The sequence below is a fragment of the Scyliorhinus torazame genome, chromosome 3, assembly GCF_047496885.1.
Source record: "Scyliorhinus torazame isolate Kashiwa2021f chromosome 3, sScyTor2.1, whole genome shotgun sequence".
Classification (NCBI taxonomy): domain Eukaryota; kingdom Metazoa; phylum Chordata; class Chondrichthyes; order Carcharhiniformes; family Scyliorhinidae; genus Scyliorhinus; species Scyliorhinus torazame.
The window spans coordinates 106,597,511-106,619,177 of NC_092709.1; the positions used below are offsets into that span (position 1 = coordinate 106,597,511).

A 21,667-nucleotide genomic window follows, 5' to 3' on the forward strand; every position below is an offset into this window, starting at 1 on the left:
GGCTTTCACATGTTTCTAGATATTATTACTGCCCTCTATGGTTTAAGCTACACAAAGAGGTCAGCTCAGGTTTCATGCCCTATGTTATCTGACCTCAGCCAGTGAGAAAATAAAGGCAGCACCTTAGGCGAGGAGAAATTAGGGTGGGGTTGGGGAATAAAATCAGCCAAGGTCTCTCTCAAAAGGACACACGAGTGTATTGAGTATCAGTCTTGGTTGTCAATCTGCGCCACAGATAGTCAGCAAACATCGATCCCCATTTCCAGAGGGACGGTGATGAGAGAGGAGGGTCTGGACACAGTTCGTACAAGGCCCCAAAGTGGGCAACAAGCCAGGGATTTCCAGCTTCATTTACATGCAATTTGCTGTTGATCTACTTGTGCTCTTCCTTGCCTCACAAACAAACCTAAAGTTAAATTTAAATATTACCTGCCTAGGCCTCATCCCAGCCACCATCAACCTCCTGGCAATGTCTGGGCTGACTGGGAAACCATCACTGCTCAGGCCTCTGACTAACATTGCAGTCAGGTTCCAATGGCGTTACTAAGTGCCGATCTGGATACTTAAAGACAAGTCCACTGCCTCCCTGTGGGTGTCCCACTCATTTGATCAAACAGGCAAGTAAACATTGGGGTACAGCAGAAGTAGCATGATCAAAGGGGAGCAAATAACAGCCTTCATTTTAACCGCACATGCCTCACATACGGAAAAAGCCTCCAAGGGCTACTGGTACCTCTGTAGTATTGTCCGGCAAGAGTCAAAACCTTCAGGGGCAAGGGGGAAAAAATGATGGCAAATCACTGAAACAAAATGGATTTTTTTTTTAAAAATTGAAGTACCCAATTTTTTTTTTCTAATTAAGGGGCGAATCGACCTACCCTGTACATCTTTGGGTTGTGGGGGTGAGACCTATGCAGAGATGGGGAGAATGTGGAAACTCCACACAGACCTGTACCAGGATCGAACCTGAGTTCTCAGTGCTGGGAGGCAGCAGTGCTGGGCATCAGTGCATCACTGTGCCGCCCAGGGAAGAAAATGCTGATTTATAACTTAACTCAATTAAAAAGCAAAAATAATTAATATACAACTTTTCAAAGAAACACAAATTTAGCCAATTGCAGGAATCATTGAGGAAACAGAGCTCTAGGATTTTGCCATTACTGCTGCTGAAATGCTTAAGATCAGTGAACAAATTTCAGAAATCCATTTGGTAAGATCTAGAATGTACAAAGCTTTAGCAGAGGCTGGAATTGTAGATTAGCCTGGGAACTTATCCAGCGCCCTAGAAAACTCTGTGCCAACAATACGAAGCCAGAGCATTTTCCCAGTGAGGGGTAGTTCTGAAGAAGTTCCCAAACTGGCCCAAAATGCAAGCCACGATTAAAATGGACTTTGCCACATCATCCCAACAGATACACCAGTTTTGGAGTGGTTGAGGTGGGATAGGTTCAAAATGGCAGACGTGTGCGAGGTCAGGAAATGTAGCAGTACAATGTTGCCATTGTATTTTATTCCAAACGCAGCTGAACACAAAGCACTCCCACCGACCCCTTACTTTCCACTTTCCATATCAGATACATGTGCAACAACACCCCAACATAAACTGATCAAACCAATTAAGTGGTTAACGGTTAAAATTCTGATTCTCTCCCCCCCCCCCCCCCACACACACACACCTGTCCAGGAGTAAATGCACAGGGAGAATACTATTTGCAAAACAGCAGCTACCTTTAAATTCAGATGGAATACCAATATAAAACCTAAACTGGAATCATCCAGCTGCAGATCAACAATAACAGAGCAATTATAATAAGAAACTGAAGATAAATTGCAGTCCAGGTTTTAAATCGCCAATCTTCAAAACAGATCGGACAAAGAAAACAAATCAAATGACAAAACTGATCTCATGTTCAGAATCAGCCAGAAACAAAATGAAGGCCATCATGCACCTGGAGGACAACAGCTGAGCGGGAATGGTTTAGTGGGAACTGTACAAAGCAGACTGACACAAATGACAGCAACAAGCAATGACCTTTGGCTCTTGGGAGAATTAGGAAGGAGAGTGGAAGAATGCATACATAAAGAACATACTGTACATGCTGCAGTGTAGTCCAATCAAATTTCCTTTTAATATGAATTTTGTTTTTGACAAATTGATCTCAGCAGGATTCTGTATATATAAATTAAGCAAACAGGCATGATAGTTGCCAGGCTACATAGCTGAAGCATGCAAACACAAATTTCCTTCTACCGCCCTCCCCCCACCACCACTCCCCAAACACATTTCTGCTTACCATCATTTTTCTTTGTTCCTCGAGGTTGTGTAAAAATGCTGCAAACTCCTGAAGTGACTCATCTGGAATGGAATTCCAAAACATGTTAAGAAATAAATTACCATAATGATTTTGCAGTGGTCTAAGTAAGTGGTTTTCCTATTGCCAAGAGCAGTCAGCGTCCCAAAGTCAACTGGGGGGGACTATGAGTGTAAGTCAGCTGTTCTGGGGCCTTTTATACTCCAGCCATTTATAGTGATTGTATAATTTATTATCTTCCCGCACCCACAATGCAAAGTCAGGACAGTGTGGGTATTAACATGGATAAAGAACCTCAATCGCACAAGATCCTAATGGACAAGAAAGGGAAAATTCATCATCCAGCTCTTTCTGAAATAATTGCAGAACATTTGCTTTCATTACTCTCGCTGAAATGCCTTCCAGGCGTTGATCACTCTCCACATGAAAAGATTACAGATATCAATCCGAAAATTATATTTTGCTTGTTTAAACCTTAATCCCCAAGAGAACTGTACAATTTGTTCATGGCTTCCTCACACTTGTGCTCTACTGTTTTGGTTACTTATTGTTGATTGATACTCTGCAATGGTTAACACGTTGGACACGGAGTCCACCAAGTCCTCAAAATGTTTTCTGTACAGAACTATTACAAAACCATCCGGAGAATGTGTGCCACCATTACTCCTTTCTACGTGCAATACTTTACACTCGTTTGCCAGTTTTGTTTTGTCGCCCCTTTTTGAATACGGGCACCACATTAACCAGTTTCTATATTATTGGCACCTCCCTATTGCCCATTGACTTTTCCGCAATGATCCTCAATTTCCATAAATATTATAATGGATTTGGTTCAGTGGAGGAAATTGAACTGAGCACTTTTACTTGTTGATCAAAAAACTAATAATTGTAGTCTACTTCTCGATAAGTGAAGTAATTTAATATGCAAAAAAACCAAAATTAATCCTGTGGGAAAAAATCTTTAAAACTGAGCAGGTTTTAGCAGCATATAAGTGTTTTTACTGAGGTTTTGCGTTTATGACAGGAAAATCTAATAAACATATAATTCAATTGTATAGTTGCGTCAATCTTACCAGACATAATAAATAAATTACACCTTTCTGCGATACATATCAGAGATGTGGTCAAAATTTACACTTGTGCTGAAAGAAAAGACAATTGGTCTACGCTGTTTTGAAGATTTCACCTTCTCCTCGCTGTAGTATAGGCGTTTCCCTCTTCCTCTTGCCGCCGCCGCCGCCACCCCCCCACTGACTATTTCTCTTCCCCCACCACCTTCTCTCTAGTTGCTGGTCACGAACAGGCCTTCGAAGAGGCTGGTGAATTGCTTCCACGTGTGGTGGAACACTTCCTCTGATCCCCCAATGTTAAGTTTTATTTTTTCTAGTTTTAGGAACTCCGCTAGGTTGGATAGACAGTCTGAGGCCCTGGTGGGGCTGCTGACCTCCATCCGAGCATGAGTCTCCGCCGGGCAATCAGGGAGGCAAATGCCAGGGCATCAGCCCCTCTCCCCACAAAGAGCTCTGGATACTCCTGAAGACCGCCACTAATGGGCATGGCTTCAACTTCATCCCCACCATCCTGTACATGACCTCAAAGAAGGTGGTCCAGAATCTGCTCAGCTTGGGGCAGGACCAGAACATGTGAGTGTGGTTGGCCAGACCTCCCTTTACTGCTCATATTTATCCTCCACCGCTGTAAAGAAGCAGCTCATGTGTGTCCTGGTCAGGTGCGCCCTGTGCACCACCATTAGTTGCGTTAGGCTTAGCCTTGTGCATGAAGTGGAGTTTACCCTGTGCCGAGCTTTGATCCAGAGTCCTCCGCCAATCTCCATGCCCAGTTCCTCCTCCCACCTTTCTCATGTTCGTCCAGTGGGGCCCTTATCTCATCTAACAGTCGTCCATATATGCCGGTACATTTACTGTCCTCTAGTTCATCCTGAGCCAATAGTTTATCCAGTAAGATGTGTCCGGGTATTGGGGGAATGTAGTAGCCTCCTTGCACAGGGAGTCCTGTAGCTGCAGGTAGTGGAGTTTGTTCCCTTTTGGGAGATGAAGCTTCTCTGCTAGTTTCCCCAGGGTTGCCATTTTACCAGCCACATACAGGTCCCTTTGTCCTTTTTCCATGCTTTGTAAGTAGCGTCTATCTTTGCCGGGACGAATTTATGTTTTTTGCAGATGGGGGCCACAATAGACATGTCACTGAGATTGCAGTGGTGTCTGAACTGGTCCCAGGTCCTTAAGTGTGGCTACAACCACCAGGCTTCTTGAGTATTTGGCTGTTGGTAATGTGCACACCTAGGAATGTGAAGCTGTCAATGATCTCCACTGTGGCACCATTGATGCAGACAGGGGTTTGTACAATACTTTGCTTCCTGAAGTCAATGACCTGCTCTTTAGTTTTGCTGACATTGGGGGAGCAATTGTTGTTGTTACACTACTCCACTAGGTTCTCTATCTCCCTCCTGCACTCTGAGATCTGACCCATAGTCGTGTCATCAGCCAACTTGTCGATGGAGTTGGAGCCATATTTTGCCACACAGTCATGTTTGTATAGGGCGTATAGTAGGGAGCTAAGTACACAGCCTTAGGGGGCCCTGGTATTGAGGACTATCGTGGAGGAGGTGTTGTTGTTTATCCTTACTGATTGTGATCCATGGGTCAGGAAGTCAAGGATCGGAGGAGCCAAGTCCTTGGTTTTGGAGCTTTGATATGAGCTTGGCTGGGATTATGGTGCTGAAAGCAGAGCTGTAATCAATGAATAGGAGTCTGACGTAGGAGTCCTTGTTGCTGAGACGCTCCAGGGATGAGTGTAGGGCCAGGGAGAGGGAGTCTGTTGTGGACCGGTTGAGGCGGTATGTGAATTACAGTGGATCAAGGCATTCTGGGAGTATGGAGTTGATGTGTTTCATGACCAACCTCTCGAAGCACTTCATAATGATAGATGTCAAGGCCACTGGATGGCAGTCGTTGAGGCACGTTGCCTGGTTCTTCTTTGGCACTGGTATGAAGGTGGTCTTCTTGAAGCAGGTGGGGATCACAGAATAGAGGAGGGAGAAGTTGAAGAAGACCGTGAGCACATCTGCCAATTGGTCCACGCAGGATCGGAGTGCACGACCAGGGACTCCGTCAGGACCCATCGCTTTCCGAGGGTTCACTGTCAAGAAGGCCAATCTGACTTCGGAAGTTGTGATGGAAGGTATGGGTGACCGAGGCTGCTGGGGTTTCCTGTTCTCCCACCCCCCCACCTCTCCATCCACCCCCCCCCTCTCCATCCACCCCCCCCCTCTCCATCCACCCCCCCCCCCAACTAGGCTCTCCCTATACCACAGCCCCCCTCCTCTCTCTTCCCGTGCACTAGCCTGCTCGCTATTATAGTGACACCCTCCTAGAAAAATTGTTCCTTCCATTTTCTACCCATCTGATTCCCTTGTCCAGCCCTCTTCATGTCCCCTAGTGCAGTTACTCCCTTCCCCTCTTGGCTTGTATGGGTCCACATTCTCATTGGTCTCCTTCACTGCTTCTTCCCATGTCTGTTTTTTTGAACGAATGCGTTTGCTGCCTCCGGCATATTGAAATGATGTCCTTTGTTGTTAAATGTAACCCATAGTCTTGCCAAATACAACATTCCGAATCACACTTTACTTTTAAACAGTGCGGTTTTGGCCCCATTAAATTCTGCCTGGCGCTTGGCCAGGTCCGCTCCAATGCCCTGATATATGTGAACTGTGTGTCCTTCCCACTAGGGCAGCACGGTAGCATGGTGGTTAGCACAATTGCTTCACAGCTCCAGGGTCCCAGGTTCGATTCCCAGCTTGGGTCACTGTCTGTGCGGAGTCTGCACATCCTCCCCGTGTCTGCGTGGGTTTCCTCCGGGTGCTCCGGTTTCCTCCCACAGTCCAAAGATGTGCGGGTTAGGTGGACTGGCCATGCTAAATTGCCCTTAGTGTCGGGTGGGGTTACTGGGTTATGGGGATAGGGTGGAGGTGTTGACCTTGGGTAGGGTGCTCTTTCCAAGAGCCGGTGCAGACTCGATGGGCCGAATGGCCTCCTTCTGCACTGTAAATTCTATGATTCTATGATAATTATACGACTGTGTGCTCCTTGCCCAGTTAAAAACCCGTTCCTTATCTCAGAACTGGTGACGTTTCACAATTATTGCTCGTAATGGTTCTCCCAGTTTGTGCTTTTGCCGGGACAATCTGTGGGCCCGGTCCATTTCTAGGGGTTTGGTGAAGCCTTCCTCCCGAACCAGTTTCTCAAGCATCTTCAAGACAAATTCTGTTAGGTGCTTACGCTCTGTGCCCTCCAGTAGTCCGACAATCTGCAGGTTCTGCCTGTTTACTTGGGTCGCCCACCTTCCCTTTTTGTGCCTTCTGAGTCGACCCCAGCCATGCCACCTCGGCTTCGAGCGAAGCAATCCACTCATCTTGGTTGGTGGCTACCTTCTCCAGGTCCCGCATTGCAGCTGCTTGGGCCTCCAGTCTCCGCTTCGCTCTGTCCATTGCTTCCTATATGGGGGGCCAGCGCAGTCTCTATTGCCGACTTCATTGGTAACATGAGGTCCTCTTTCACTACTTCTCGGTGTTTGCATAGTTCAGCGGGGATGAACTCCATCAGCTTCCCTGTGGACGATTGGGTCAGAGTTGGCGATCCTGTTTGGTCCATCATGCTCATTTCTGGGTCGCCATGTGGGTTCCTCCGGTTCTGGGGTCGGGGTTTTCCTTTCTCTGCTTTTGGTAGCCTTTCAGTTTGGCTGCTGGATCGCCAGCATCCATCGGTTGACTGGTAGGTGGGGGTTAGGTTGGAGGGAATGTTTTGGTACTTTTGGTGCCCATTTGATGGTCTAATAGGAGATTTCTAGGAGAGAGAGCCACCTTTCCTGTGACCGCTCAGCTAATGGCCGCCACCAGTAGTCCTGATCTATTTCACCACCATATTCCCACACACACCTCATACACTTTGACACCTTTAGTGTAGAAATGTATCTATTTCCTTCTTAAATATATTCAGTGACTTGGCCTCCACAACCTTTTGAGCTGGAGAATTCCACAGGTTTACCACCCTCAGTGAAGAATCTGTCTCCATCTCAGTCCTAAATAGCCTACCCTAAATATCCTGAGACTCTGACCTCTAGACCTTTGTATGATATTTGGTTGCTTCATCCAAATCATCAATGTATATTGTCCATAGCTGAGGCCCAAGCACTGATCCCTGCAGGATAAGTAGTCAACGCCTAGAACTTCATAAAATACATATTTATTCCTACTCTTCCTGTCTGCTAAACATGGATTCTAAATCCATGCCAATAATTTAACCCCAATCCCATGCACTTTGATTTTTCACACAGACCTCTTATTTGGGACTTTATCAAATGTATCTGAAAATCCAAATACACCACATCCACTGGTTCACCCTTGCCTATTCTACTAGTTACATTCTCAAAAAAACTCCAGTAAATTGCTCAAACGTGATTTCCCTTTCATAAATCCATGTTGCATTTGTCTAAACCCGTTGATATTTTCTAAGTGTCCTGTTACCACATTCTTTAAACCCTGGCATTTTCTCAACTACTGATATTAGGCTAACCGGTATGTAATTGCCTGCTTTCTTCCTACCTCTATTTTGAAAACAGCGAGGTTACATTTGCCACCCTCTTATCTGCTGGGACTGTCCCAGAATCTACAGAATTTTGGAAGATGACAACCAATGCATCCACCATTTCCATGGCCACCTCCTTTAGTACCCTGGCATGTAGATCATCAGACCCTGTACCAATAATTTCCTGAACACTTATTTTTAATGATACTAATTTCCTTTAATTCCTCATTTGTACTGGACTCTTGGATCCTCAGCTTTTTTGAGAAGTTCTTTGTGTCTTCCTCCATAAAAACAGAACTAAAGTAGTTGTTTAATTGCTTTGCCATTTCCTTGTTCTCCATTATAAATTCTCCTGTTTCAGACCGTAAGGGACCTATGTTTGTCTTCACAAATTGGATTATTTATATATATATATGTATATGTATATATATATAGATATATAAGAAGCTTTTACAACCAACTTTTATGTTACTTGCAAGTTTACTCTCAAACTTGTTTCCCTCTCTTTTTTTTAAATTCAGGGACAAATTAGCTTATAAGGGACAATTTAGCATGGCCAATCCACCTACCTTTCAGGTCTTGGGTTACGGGAGTGAGACTCACGCAGATACGGTGAGAATACGCAAATTCTACACCGTCAGTGATCCCGGGGCCAGGATCGAACCACTGCTCCACCGTGCCGTCCAAACATGTTTCCCTCTTAGTCAATCTCTTGATCCTCCTTTGCTGAATTCTGAACTGCTCCCTACACGGAGGCTTGCTACTTTTCTAACAACTTTATATGCCTCCTCTTTGGATCTATCCTTAACTTATTTTGTTAGCCATGGTTGGGCTGCTGTTTTTTCACCAGAAAGGAATGTATAACTGTTGCAATGCATACACTCATTCCTTAAATATTAACCATCATCTATGTACAGTCATGCGAATTAATGAAGTTCCTCAATCTATATGAGCCAACTCACGCCTCATACCTTTGCAGTTACCTTTTACCTTTGAGGGCATTAGTTTCAGATCGGACTTCTTCACTTTCCAATACATTATTTCATAACTTATATCTTCTAAATTTAGGAAAATTACTTGGGCTGATGAAACTTCTAAGTTTCCAAAAAAGCAAGCCTAAAAATGTAGATACACCTTAATCTTGCTTTTGTAAGACAAGATGGGTTTATTAAAAAAGCAAAATACACGGCATTCTATTTCCACACAACATAGGTATCCTCTAACTATTCTTCAATTAATTAATTTTCTGCTCAAGCAAAGAGGCCCTTTTATAGAATCATAGAATCACAGAATTTACAGTGCAGAAGGAGGCCATTCGGCCCAGCGAGTCTGCACCGGCACTTGGAAAGAGCACCCTACCCAAGCCCACATCCCCACCCTATCCCCATAACCCAGTAACCCCACCCAACCCAACCTTTTTGGACACGAAGGGGCAATTTAGCATGGCCAATCCACCTATCTTGCACATATTTGGACTATGGGAGGAAACTGGAGCACCCGAAGGAAACCCATGCAGACATGAGGAGAAAATGCAAACTCCGCACAGACAGTGACCCAAGCCGGGAATCAAACCTGGGACCCTGGAGCTGTGAAGCAACTGTGCTAACCACTGTGCTACTATGCTCCCCCTGTGCTACCGTGTCCCCCATTCAAAAACAATTCTAAACGGCAGTTAAATGTCACATGGTCAAGCCGTTAGGAATGCATCCAGAGCTGGCAACCTTAATTCATATGGAGACAAGAATATAAAACCAACTCTATGCAAACAAAGCTTATCAACAATCTCCTGCAAAACGATACAATGGAACTTCATAAAATAGTTATCAAAATCACATCTTTTACATAAGATTATCTGGGAACTCACTTTTATCCTGACACAATCGAATCACTTGTTTCCAAATGCAACAATTCTATCTGACAATATCAAAGCTGATCTGCTGAGAGTTTGATCATTTTTAACCTGTTATAACGTGAGTTACATTAGCTAGTTTACTTTGAGTCCATATGCTTAATAAATGCAAACGCTTCTTTGGCAAAAGATGTACATGACTCAGTTACACAGACTGTAGAGACTATAGTGTAAACAGTGGATAGCAAAAGTAGTGAAAAGGTTGGTGATCCTGGAGACTTTTGAAATATGACTTTGAGCTAAGGTGGACCAATCAAACAGTTTCTGATCGAACATTAAGTCCACAGAAATGTTTCAGCAAAATCTTTAACAAAGAACAATGAGCATTACAGCACAGGAACAGGCCCTTCAGCCCATCAAGCCTGCACAGATCCAGATGCCTTATTTAGATCTACTACTTATTGCTCAAACAATCTGTATCCCTCCATTCCCCGCCCATTCATGAGTCTATCAAGGTACATCTTAAATGTTGCTATCATGCCTGCCTCCACCTTGAGGGTGCCACGGTGGCGCAGTGGTTAGCACTGCTGTTCACAGCGCTGAGGACCCAGGTTCGATCCCGGCCCCAGGTCACTGTCCATGTGGTGTTTGCATATTCTCCTCCTTGCATATCCACTCTCCTTTGCGTGGGACCCACCCCCACAACACAAAAGATGTGCTGGCTAGGTAGATTGGCCACGCTAAATTTCCCCTTAATTGGAAAAAGAATAATAATTAGGTACTCTACATTTATTTAAAAAAAGAAAAAAATTCCTGCTTCCATCCCCCCACTGGCAATGCATTCCAGGCACCCACCACCCTCGGCGTGAAAATCTTTCCCCGCACATCTCCTTTAAATTTTCCCCCTCTCACCTTGAACCTTTGCCTCCTTGTAATAGAGTCTTCCATCCTGGGAAAAAGCTTCTGGCTATTTACCTTGTCTATACCTCTCGTAATTTTGTAGATCACAATCAGGCCTCCCCTTAGCCTCCCGTCTTTCCAATGAAAACAATCCGGGTTTATTCAAAATCTCCTCATAACTAACACCCTCCAGACCTGGCAACATCCTGGTAAACCTTCTTTGCCCTCTCTCCAAAACATCCATGTCATTCTGGTAGTGTGGTAAGCAGAACTTCATACAATATTCCAAATGTGGCCTAACTAAAGTTTTATACTACTGTAAAAAGACCTGCCAACTCTTCTACTCAATGCCCTGGCCAATGAAGGCATGCATGCATGCAAAAGGACTTTACCTTTTGAAGATAAGGTGCCTTCTTGACCACCTTATCCACCTGCATGTGCCGCTTTCATGGAACTATGGACATGAACACCCAGATCCCTTTGTATGTTGCAGGAGCTAGTTTAGCTCACTCGGCTAAATCGCTGGCTTTTAAAGCAGACCAAGGCAGGCCAGCAGCACGGTTTGATTCCCGCACCAGCCTCGCCGAACAGGCGCCGGAATGTGGCGACTAGGGGCTATTCACAGTAAGTTCATTGAAGCCTTCTCGTGACAATAAGCGATTTTCATTTCATTTCATTTTCATGTCAATGCTCCTAAGGGCATTTACTGTATAATTCACACCCGAAATGATTTTCCAAAATGCATCATTTCACATTTGTCCAGATTGAACTCCATCTGCCATTTCTCTGCCCAACTCTCCGATCTGTCTATATTCTGCTGCATTTTCTGACAATCTCCTTCACTATCTGCAACCTCACCTCTCTTAGAGTCATCTACAAACTTGCTAATCAGACCATCTACATTTCCTCCAGATCACTTATATATATTTAGTGGTCCGAGCACTGATCCCTGTGGAACACCACTAGTTACAGCTCTCCATTCTGAAAATCCCCCTTCCACTGTTACTCTCGGTCTCTGGTTGTCAAGCCAGAGTTTATCCATCTAGCTAGCGCCCCAAATCCAATGAGACTTTACCTTTTGTAGCAATCTGCCAAGCGCCTTACCAAAGTCCATGTAAACGACATCCACAGCCTTTCCCTGATCAATTAATTTTGTCACCTCCTCAAAAAACTATCAAGTTGGTAAGACATTACGTTACCCACACAAAACCATGTTGTCTATCACTAATAAGTCCATTTGCTTCCAAATGCAAATAAATCTTGTCCCTCAGTATCTTTCCCAACAGCTTCCCCGCTAATGACAGCAGGCTCACCGGTCTATAATTACCTGGATTATCCCTCTTCCCCTTCTTAAACACAGGGACAATATTGGCTATTCTCCAGTCCTCTGGAACCTTGTCTGTGGTCAAAGATGATGCAAAAATATCTGTTAAGGTCCTAGCTACTTCCTCTCTTGCGTCCCACAGTAACCTGGGATATATCCCATCCGGCCCAGGGGACTTGTCTACCTTAATGCATTTTAAGATATCCCAACACTTCCTCCTTCATTATGCTGACATGCCTTAACGTATTCACAAATCCATCCCTCAGCTCAACATCCGTCATGCCCCTATCCTTGGCGAATACCGATGCAAAGTACTCATTAAGGATCTCGCCCACTTCCTCTGACTCCACACATAACTTCCCTCTTTGTCCTCGAGTGTGCCGACTCTTTCCCTAGCTACCCTCTTGCTCATTATATATGTATAAAAGACATTGGGATTTTCCTTGATCCTGCTTGCCAATGACATTTCATGGCCCCTTTTAGCTCTCCTGATCCCCTGTTTGAATTTGTTCCTACTTTCCCAAAATTCTTCAAAAGCTTCATCTGTTTTAGTTGCCAAGACCTTACGTATGCTTCTTTTTTCTTTTTGACTAGTCACACAATTTCCCCCGTCACCCATTGTTCCCTAATCCTGCCATTTCTGTCCTTCATTTTCACAGTGATGTGCCTTTCCTGCACTCTAATCATCTGGTCTTTATGAAATGTGAATTTACCCTCAAACAACCGCTCCCAATCCACATTCGCCAGCTCTTGCTGAATTCTGTTGTAGTTGGCTTTCCCCCAATTTAGCACCCCCACTGCAGGACCACTCTTGCCTTAACCATGAGCATTCGAAAACTTACAGATTTATGATCATTATTCCCAAACTGTTCCCCGACTGAAACTTTGGTCACCTGGCCGGGCTCATTCCCCAATACCAGGTCCAATTGTTCCACATTAAACCTCTTATCCACAATCTTTCAAAAATTCAGAATTCATTGGGTTACAACTAAGTACTCAGAGCTTTGCTGGAGTTTCCGTGGTACAAAAAGCCAGAAAACGAAGCGAAAAATAACGAGATCTACTTACCAATGCATCGCTCATCATCTGTCTCAGCATCTCCAATAAACTCAAATGAAAACTCCCCAAGTGAACGAGCGAATTTGTGTTGCGCTGCTGAAAGAGCTGCCAAGAATAATCAAGTGTGAAAAATTCAGATTGATCACAGCAAAATTAATTCTTCAGATTTATGTTTTTGAGGATCAATAGAAAAACAGTCACACAAAATCACCACAAAACCCCTAAACATTCAGCTGCAGGAATACTCTTTATAGACGACAGTTTGCACCCACTAAATAATTCAGCTGCAGGAGGGCAATATTTCAGCACATGAGGAAACATTTATTTGGATTTTGCCTTTCGTACCATACATGCATATCTTCTTCAGGGAGGTGCAAAATCAGTTAGAAAGTGGAGTTGTGTTCAGATGGGCCTCATTCAGTATGTGAGTAATAAAAAGTACATTGTGAGGCACCTTCCAAAATGAGGTATTCTGATATCCACATCGATGCTCATCTGAACAAGGCTGTTTTGGTTAATGAAGAAATTTTCCATGCTGGATTAGTGTGTTTATCCAGAGAACAAAATGAGGATGAAGGCTCTTTGATCAAACAGAATTTGATGACCTATGTTCCTGTCACTTCCTTCAAAAGGTTGGCATACAGTCAAAGTTGAAAAAAAATCAAAGTGTAAATGTTTTATTTTAAAGTTAAAAAAAAACCAAAAGGCAAAAATAATCTAGAGTATCCAACACTCAGTACACCGCATTGAGAGATTCAGCATCATAAGCAACATTGTTATTTGTACAGCTTATTTTAGATGAGTTTTAAAACTAACCTAACCATTTGTCCATCCCATGTCCTCATCAGTAACTATTCCATGACCAGCAGTGTTGCTGTCAGATAAAAGTCTTCTATCAGGCCCAATTAACCCAAGGATGGTTTTGCAGTCTTTGAAAGAAGGGAATAGCTTTGATTTTGCCATGGTTAAACTTGAGGCAATCAGTTAAGAGGTACTCACTAACCTGGCAATTAGTTATACATCAAGAAGCACCTTAGAAAAATAAATATCCAGGAATTTCCCGGTGGGGCACCACTATCATGGTGAAGTGAATCAAACAATAAATTTTAATTTTTGTTTAAACATTTAATGCACGACAACAAGGCAACCTACAATATTCACACCTGTCTGAGTGTAGGGTTCACATACAACTTTCAACTTTAGCATGGCGTTTGGATGGATTTACTTTCTATAATCATGCCCCATTTTCTGGGGAATCCCACAATCTTTTACAAGCATCAGGGATACACTCGAGACATTTTAACTGAACAACTTGGAAAAATGAAATTGACTTTAGCGGACAGCTGGAGCTGTACATAGGAAACTTCAACACAATGGAAGAAATTTGATCTTGTTAATGCAGGATCAAAACATTGGAATCAAGCCATTTTTCTCTCTAAACTTCAAGTCGGTCACAGCTTTTGCTCCATTTGGACATGTATTTTTCTTTAAGAAGAAAACGTCTTACTAAGAACTCACAAAACAACATACCAATTTAAAATAAAACAAACTAAAAATATGTTCAGGAAAAATTATAAATTTACCCAGGGCATTGTGGAGTAAAGACCAAGGGACAGGAGGAAGATAATGGAGCCAACGAGCTTGAGGGGAGACAAGGGGAATAGAAGAATGAAGGGGAAGAAAGGGGCGGGGGTAGGGAGAGGGATAAAGAGGTGGGGAGAGAGAGGGAGAAAGGGGCGGACAGGGAGAAAGGGGCAGACAGGGAGAAAGGGGCAGGGAGGGAGAGGGAGAAAGGGGCGGACAGGGAGAAAGGGGCGGGGGAGGGAGAGGGAGAAATAGGCGGGGGAGGGAGAGGGAGAAATGGGCGGGGAGGGAGAGGGAGAAAAGGGCGGGGAGGGAGAAAGGGGCGGGGAGGGATAGGGAGAAAGGGGAGGGGCAGGAGAGGGAGAAAGGGGCAGGGGAGGGAGAGGGAGAAAGGGGCGGGGGAGGGAGAGGGAGAAAGGGGTGGGGGAGGGAGAGGGAGAAAGGGGCGGGAAGGGAGAAGGAGAAAGGGGCGGAGAGGGAAAGGGAGAAAGGGGCGGAGTGGGAGAAAGGGGCGGGGGAGAGGGAGGGAGAAAGGGGCGGGGTGGGAGAGGGAGAAAGGGGCGGACAGGGAGAAAGGGGCAGACAGGGAGAAAGGGGCGGGGAAATAGGGGCGGGGGAGGGAGAGGGAGGAAGGGGCGGACAGGGAGAAAGGGGCAGACAGGGAGAAAGGGGCAGACAGGGAGAAAGGGGCAGACAGGGAGAAAGGGGCAGACAGGGAGAAAGGGGCAGACAGGGAGAAAGGGGCAGACAGGGAGAAAGGGGCAGACAGGGAGAAAGGGGCAGACAGGGAGAAAGGGGCAGACAGGGAGAAAGGGGCAGACAGGGAGAAAGGGGCAGACAGGGAGAAAGGGGCAGACAGGGAGAAAGGGGCAGACAGGGAGAGGGAGAAAGGGGCGGGGGAGGGAGAGGGAGAAAGGGGCAGACAGGGAGAAAGGGGCAGGCAGGGAGAAAGGGGCAGACAGGGAGAGGGAGAAAGGGGCGGGGGAGGGAGAGGGGGAAATGGGTGGGGAGAGGGAGAAAAGGTCGGGGAGGGAGGAAGGGGCGGGGAGGGAGAGGGAGAAAGGGGCGGGGAGGGAGAGGGAGAAAGGGGCGGGGAGGGAGAGGGAGAAAGGGGCGGGGAGGGAGAGGGAGAAAGGGGCGGGGAGGGAGAGGGAGAAAGGGGCGGGGAGGGAGAGGGAGAAAGGGGCGGGGAGGGAGAGGGAGAAAGGGGCGGGGAGGGAGAGGAAGGGGCGGGGGAACAGCGAAGAAGGTGCGGGGGAACGGTGAGGAAGGGGTGGGGGAACGGCGAGGAAGGGGCGGGGAGGGCGAGGAAGGGGTGGGGGAAGGGCGAGGAAGGGGCGGGGAAGGGCGAGGAAGGGCAAGGAAGGGGCGGGGGAAGGGCGAGGAAGGGGCGGGGGAAGGGCGAGGAAGGGGCGGGGGAAGGGCGAGGAAGGGGCGGGGGAAGGGAGAGGAAGGGGCGGCTGAACGGCGAGGAAGGGGCGGGGGAATGGCGAGGACGGGACAGGGGAAGGGCAAGGAAGGGGCGGGGGAATGGCGAGGAAGGGGCGGGGGAAGGGCGAGGAAGGGGCGGGGGAAGGGCGAGGAAGGGGCGGGGGAATGGCGATGAAGGGGTGGGGGAACAGCGAGGAAGGGGCGGGGGAACGGCGAGGAATGGGCGGGGGAACGGCGAGGCAGGGGCGGGGGAACGGCGAAGGGGCGGGAGAACGGCGAAGGGGCGGGAGAACGGCGATGAAGGGGTGGGGGAACGGCGAGGCAGGGGCGGGGGAACGGCGAGGCAGGGGCGGGGGAACGGCGAGGCAGGGGCGGGGGAATGGGGAAGAATGGGCGGGGGGAACGATGAGGAAGGGGCGGGGGAACAGCGAGGCAGGGGCGGGGGAACGGCGAAGGGGCGGGAGAACGGCGAAGGGGTGGGGGAACGGCGATGAAGGGGTGGGGGAACGGCGAGGAAGGGCATTGGGAACGGCGAGGAAGGGGTGGGGGAACGGCGAGGAAGGGGTGGGGGAACGGCGAGGAAGGGCATTGGGAACGGCGAGGAAGGGCATTGGGAACGGCGAGGAAGGGGTGGGGGAACGGCGAGGAAGGGGTGGGGGAACGGCGAGGCAGGGGCGGGGGAATGGGGAGGAATGGGCGGGGGAACGACGAGGAAGGGGCAGGGTAACGGCGAGGCAGGGGCAGTGGAACGGCGAAGGGGCGGGAGAACGGCGATGAAGTGGTGGGGGAACGGCGAGGAAGGGGATTGGGAACGGCGAGGAAGGGGTGGGGGAACGGCGAGGAAGGGGTGGGGGAACGGCGAAGAAGGGGTGGGGGAACGGCGAAGAAGGGGTGGGGGAACGGCGAAGAAGGGGCGGGGGAACGGTGAGGAAGGGGTGGGGGACCGGCGAGGAAGGGGCGGGGGAACGGCGAGGAAGGGTTGGGGGAACGGCGAGGAAGGGGCGGGGGAACGGCGAGGAAGGGGTGGGGGAACGGCGAAGAAGGGGCGGGGGAACGGCAAGGAAGGGGCGGGGGAACGGCGAGGAAGGGGCGGGGGAACGGCGAGGAAGGGGTGGGGAATGACATTTAATGCAGAGAATTGTGAAGTGCTACATTTTGGTAGGATGAACAAGCTACTGAAATACAAAATACAGTGTAGATTTCTAATGGGGATGTAGGAACAGGGAGACATAGCGGAATATGCACACAAGACACTGATGGGAGTATGGCAGGTTGAGGAAGCGGCTGAGAATGGGATCCTGGCCGTAATAAATAGAGGCACAGAGCACAAAGCAAGAAGGTTAAAAGGAACCATTATAAAATCAGTGACTTGGCCTCATGTGTAGTAGTGTTAAATTCTGGGCAGCAGACATTCGGAGTGTGTGAACGATTTAGAAAAACACGCAGAAAAGACTCATGAGAATTGTCCGAGAGACGAGGAACTTCAGTTAAGTGGATGGATTCGGGAGATTTTGTTTGCACTCCTTATAAAAAGAGACGGTTGAGATGAGATTTGATAAAAAGTCTTCAAAAGAGGAAAAAGCAAAACTGTTCCCATTAATGGGAAGATCGAGAAATAAAAGGCCAGCAACATTAAGATGATTGACAAAAGAACCAACAGCGAAATGTGAAATAGCTTCTTTTTTAAAAAAATGTGATTTGGATCTGTCACGCATCTTGTAGATGGTGCACGCTGCTGCTACTGTGCGTCGGTGGTGGGGGGAGTGAATGTTTAGATGGGTGAATGGGGGTCAAACAAGTGGCTTCTCTGTCCTGGATGATGTCAAGCTTCTTCAGTTTACAAAAAAAAAAAATTTAGAGTACCCAATTCATTTTTTCCAATGAAGGGGCAATTTAGCGTGGCCAATCCTCCTACCCTGCACATCTTTTGGGTTCTGGGGGCAAAGCCCACGCAAACAAGGGGAGAATGTGCAAACTCCACACAGTGACCCAGAGCCGGAATCGAACCTGGGACCTCGGCGCTGTGATGCAGCAGTGCTAACCACTGCGCCACCGTGCTGCCCCCCAGCTTCTTCAGTTTTGTTGGAGTCTGCAATGTAGTCACCCTCCTGACTTGTGCCTTGTAGACAGTGGGCAGGCTTTGGCGAGTTAGGAGTAGACAGGTTTTGGGGAGTCAGAAGAGTTATACGCTGCAGAGTTTCCAGCCTCCAACCTGCTCTTATCATAGTATTTTTAAATGTTCAGTTCCTCTTCAAAGGTTACATCCAGGATGTTGATAATGAGGTTTCAGTAATGGTAATGCCATTGGATGAAATGGGGAGATGGTTAGATTTCTCTTGACGGAGTTGGTCATTGTCTCAATCTTAAGTGGCAAGTGACACTCCTGTACCACATATCTGTCCATGCCCGAGTTTTGTCCACGTCATGCTGCATATAGGCATAAACTGCTTTGAGTGTCTACCAAATCACAAACGGTGCTGAACATTGTGTAATCCTCAGCGAACATTCCCAATTCTGGCTTTATGATGGAGCAGCTGAAGGTGATTGGGCCTAATGAAGTAAGAATTCCTGAAGTGTGCTCATTTGCCTCCAACAAGCACAATCATTGTCCTTCAACCAGTGGAGAGTGTTCCCCTTTATCCCCCTTGAATTTAGTTTCGCCAGGGATCCTTGATGCTACATTCAGTCAAATCTTTCACCCAAGTCAGGAGGTAGGTACAGATAAATGGGCAGGATTCCATGCTCTGCCCAGCTTGGGCCATGATACTGTACTGACAGTCTCAATTAAAGAAGTACATACTTTAGAGATGGGACATTCCTCCGAATTTGAACATGTAAGACGATAGGCTTCAATAACAACCATGTGAAATAGGAGCCTGCGGTTGCTAGGCAGCAGCTGAGTATATGGCAGGGAACGAACAAGAGTAATAAAAAGTGTATGTCACTCATTTTAAAAAGTGTTTTTTCTCTTTTTCCTGATGGACTCAGGATGTTACACCTGTGCTAACTGTTGCCTAGGGGCGGCACGGTAGCACAGTGGTTAGCACTGTTGCTTCACGGCGCCAGGGACCCACCCAGGTTCGATTCCCGGCTTGGGTCACAGTCTGCATGTTCTCTCTGTGCTGCGTGGGTTTCCTCCGGGTGCTCCGGTTTCCTCCCACGAGTCCCGAAAGACATGCTGTTAGTTAATCTGGATATTCTGGATTCTCCTCAGTGTACCCGAACAGGCGCTGGAATGTGGCGACTAGGGGCTTTTCACAGTAACGTCATTGCAGTGTTAATGTAAGCCTACTTGTGACAATAAAAAGATTATTATTATTTCTTCCCACCCCATTTCCACACCTCTCCAGCGCCATTACTGGCAACATGGCTTTCCCAATTTACAAGAAAACACACAAATGTGTTGGGAAGAGGACACACTAAGAAATGTCGGCTGGTCAGGCTGCAAGGGAGATGCTGCTGGTCAGTAACTCATTCTTGCACCTGCAGAGATGCACTTTAGTAGACATTGTGTGTGTGGAGGTTCCTCTTCCCAAACGGGAATAGATACCGTAATAATCCCTCAATACTCCAGTTACAGTATTATCATGCTTCAATGGCATGATATAAAAGATGAGCTTATTGGTCAAACAGCTGGAAGTGAGGTAGCGGAGTCTCGTCGGCAGCAGCTGCTGAGAGACCACTAATCAGTTCTGAAGACGTTGACACATCAACTGGTCAGTGACCAGTGACGAATGGCAGGCCAGATCTTGGGCAGCTGGCAGTGAAGAGCTGTGTTGTCTACTGCAAGGACTCGAGCAGGGTAGGGCTGCTACAAAGACAACGACAAAGTGGCTCCACTTTCTTTAAAATTAGATTGAGATTCTCCAACAAGTTTTCACAATCTCTGCCACACTATTGTGAAACTGCCCTTCAATTGTCCCTGTCCTTCTGTATCTCAGCTGCATTTAACCTTCAGTGCACCAATTCATGAACCCCATACACCCATCCAAATCTACAGCTGATGCATTGGTAATAGAAATCTTGGAGAACTGGTGCAAACAGCAGACTTCCATTTGTGCCTATCTGCAATTCACCAGTCGGCATTTAAATATCAAATGTCACAAAGTCAGAATGTCTAGTTTCATCACTCTACATGTCCAGTTTTTGTAAATGCAGTAATGCACCTGTTGCAAGTTGCCCCCTTTTCAGTTGTTACACTTTAACATCAGTCGGTTAATGGGCCTGTGTTTCCATTTAGCTTTGGGAGTTTCATTTAAAGTTGTTTCGCGCCGGGCCTGGCATAGGGACACATGACCCCATGGGCAACATTTTGGTGTGGCCACTCGTCACAGCCTGGCCCTCCCTCTTGCTGCTGACCCTCTGGTGCACAGCCTCTGCCACTTCCTGACCTTCCTGCTCATCGCCTCGCCAGCTCGCGTCTTCTGCAAGTCGGAGCTGCTCTTCCCGCCCCTCACTGCCCATTTCCAAAGCCCTCGCTCGCAGGGAGGACTCAGGAGAGGGAAGCATTGGGCAAGGAAGCATTGGGCAAAAGAAGTGGGGAGCAGGAGGTTCAATGGGGGATGGGGGGGGAAGAATCTTCAGTGATAGGGAGAGTTAGTGAGTAGCAGAGGTTGTGAACTGGAGGATCATCAGTGAGAGGGAAGGTCAGGCATGGGGCAGGCTGCAAATCGGAGACGGGCACTTAGAGAATGGCAGACACTACAAACTGATGGTAAGGGGGAGGGTCCGGGAGTGACAGGGGCTCTAAACCGGAGAGTTAGCAAGAAGGGCTAATAATGACCCGGAAGTTCTGGGAATGGGATGTGTGGCGAGCGGGAGGTTCGGTTAACCAGCACTGGCCGGGAGAGGCAGCGTGTGGAAAGAGAAAGTTAGCATTTTCTATTTTAAAATTTATTTTATTTTAAAAGTCATTTCATTTACTAATACAGGAATTTAGCAATGTAAAATATTTCAGCTTACAAGTTTTATCTTATTGTTCTCTAATACAGCTTTGACATTCGTTTTAATGGGAAAATCTGATTTTCTTAAAGCTGTTTAACTTAAAGTGGCAACAAAGTTTCAGGAACTCAATTACAATTTCAAGTGAGGACATAGTGTACCATATTTACCAACTAAAAATTTCATACATGCAAATTAATTCATTAATGGATCAAGTGTCCAGTAGCAGAACATTTCCAGAACAGTGATCATGGTATCACGAGGTTCGGGTTAGCTACGAAAAAGGACACGGAGCAATCCAGGATAAGAATACTTAATTGGCGATGGGCCAACTTCATCAGAGAAGAACAGGTCTAGTCTGGCCCAAATAAAATTGGAATCAATGATTGGCAGGCAAAAATGTAATCGAACATCAATTAAAGTGAAAGTTGCGGACCTTCACAGTTTGGAAGGTGGATCGTTAAAAACATTATAAGGCAGCACGGTGGCGCAGTGGTTAGCACTGCTGACTCACAGCGCTGAGGTCCCAGGTTCGATCCCGGCTCTGGGTCACTGTCCGTGTGGAGTTTGCACATTCTCCCCGTGTTTGCGAGGGTTTCGCCCCACAACCCAAAGATGTGCAGGGTAGGTGGATTGGCCACGCTAAATTGCCCCTTATTTGGATAAA

At 47.0% G+C, this 21,667-nt stretch overlaps 1 protein-coding gene across 4 annotated transcripts in view; it reads right to left on the reverse strand.

The window, feature by feature from the left end:
* The window catches only part of arhgap10 (Rho GTPase activating protein 10), a 284,335-nt gene that overhangs the window by 186,658 nt on the left and 76,010 nt on the right, over positions 1–21,667 (reverse strand). For all 4 annotated transcript variants that reach the window (XM_072496090.1, XM_072496089.1, XM_072496091.1 and 1 more), the window contains exons 2-3: positions 13,054–13,149; positions 2,295–2,356 (exon numbers count right to left, since the gene is read on the reverse strand). In XM_072496090.1, coding sequence (XP_072352191.1) covers positions 2,295–2,356; positions 13,054–13,149 — 158 coding nt within the window. The remainder of the gene's footprint in view (positions 1–2,294; positions 2,357–13,053; positions 13,150–21,667) is intronic.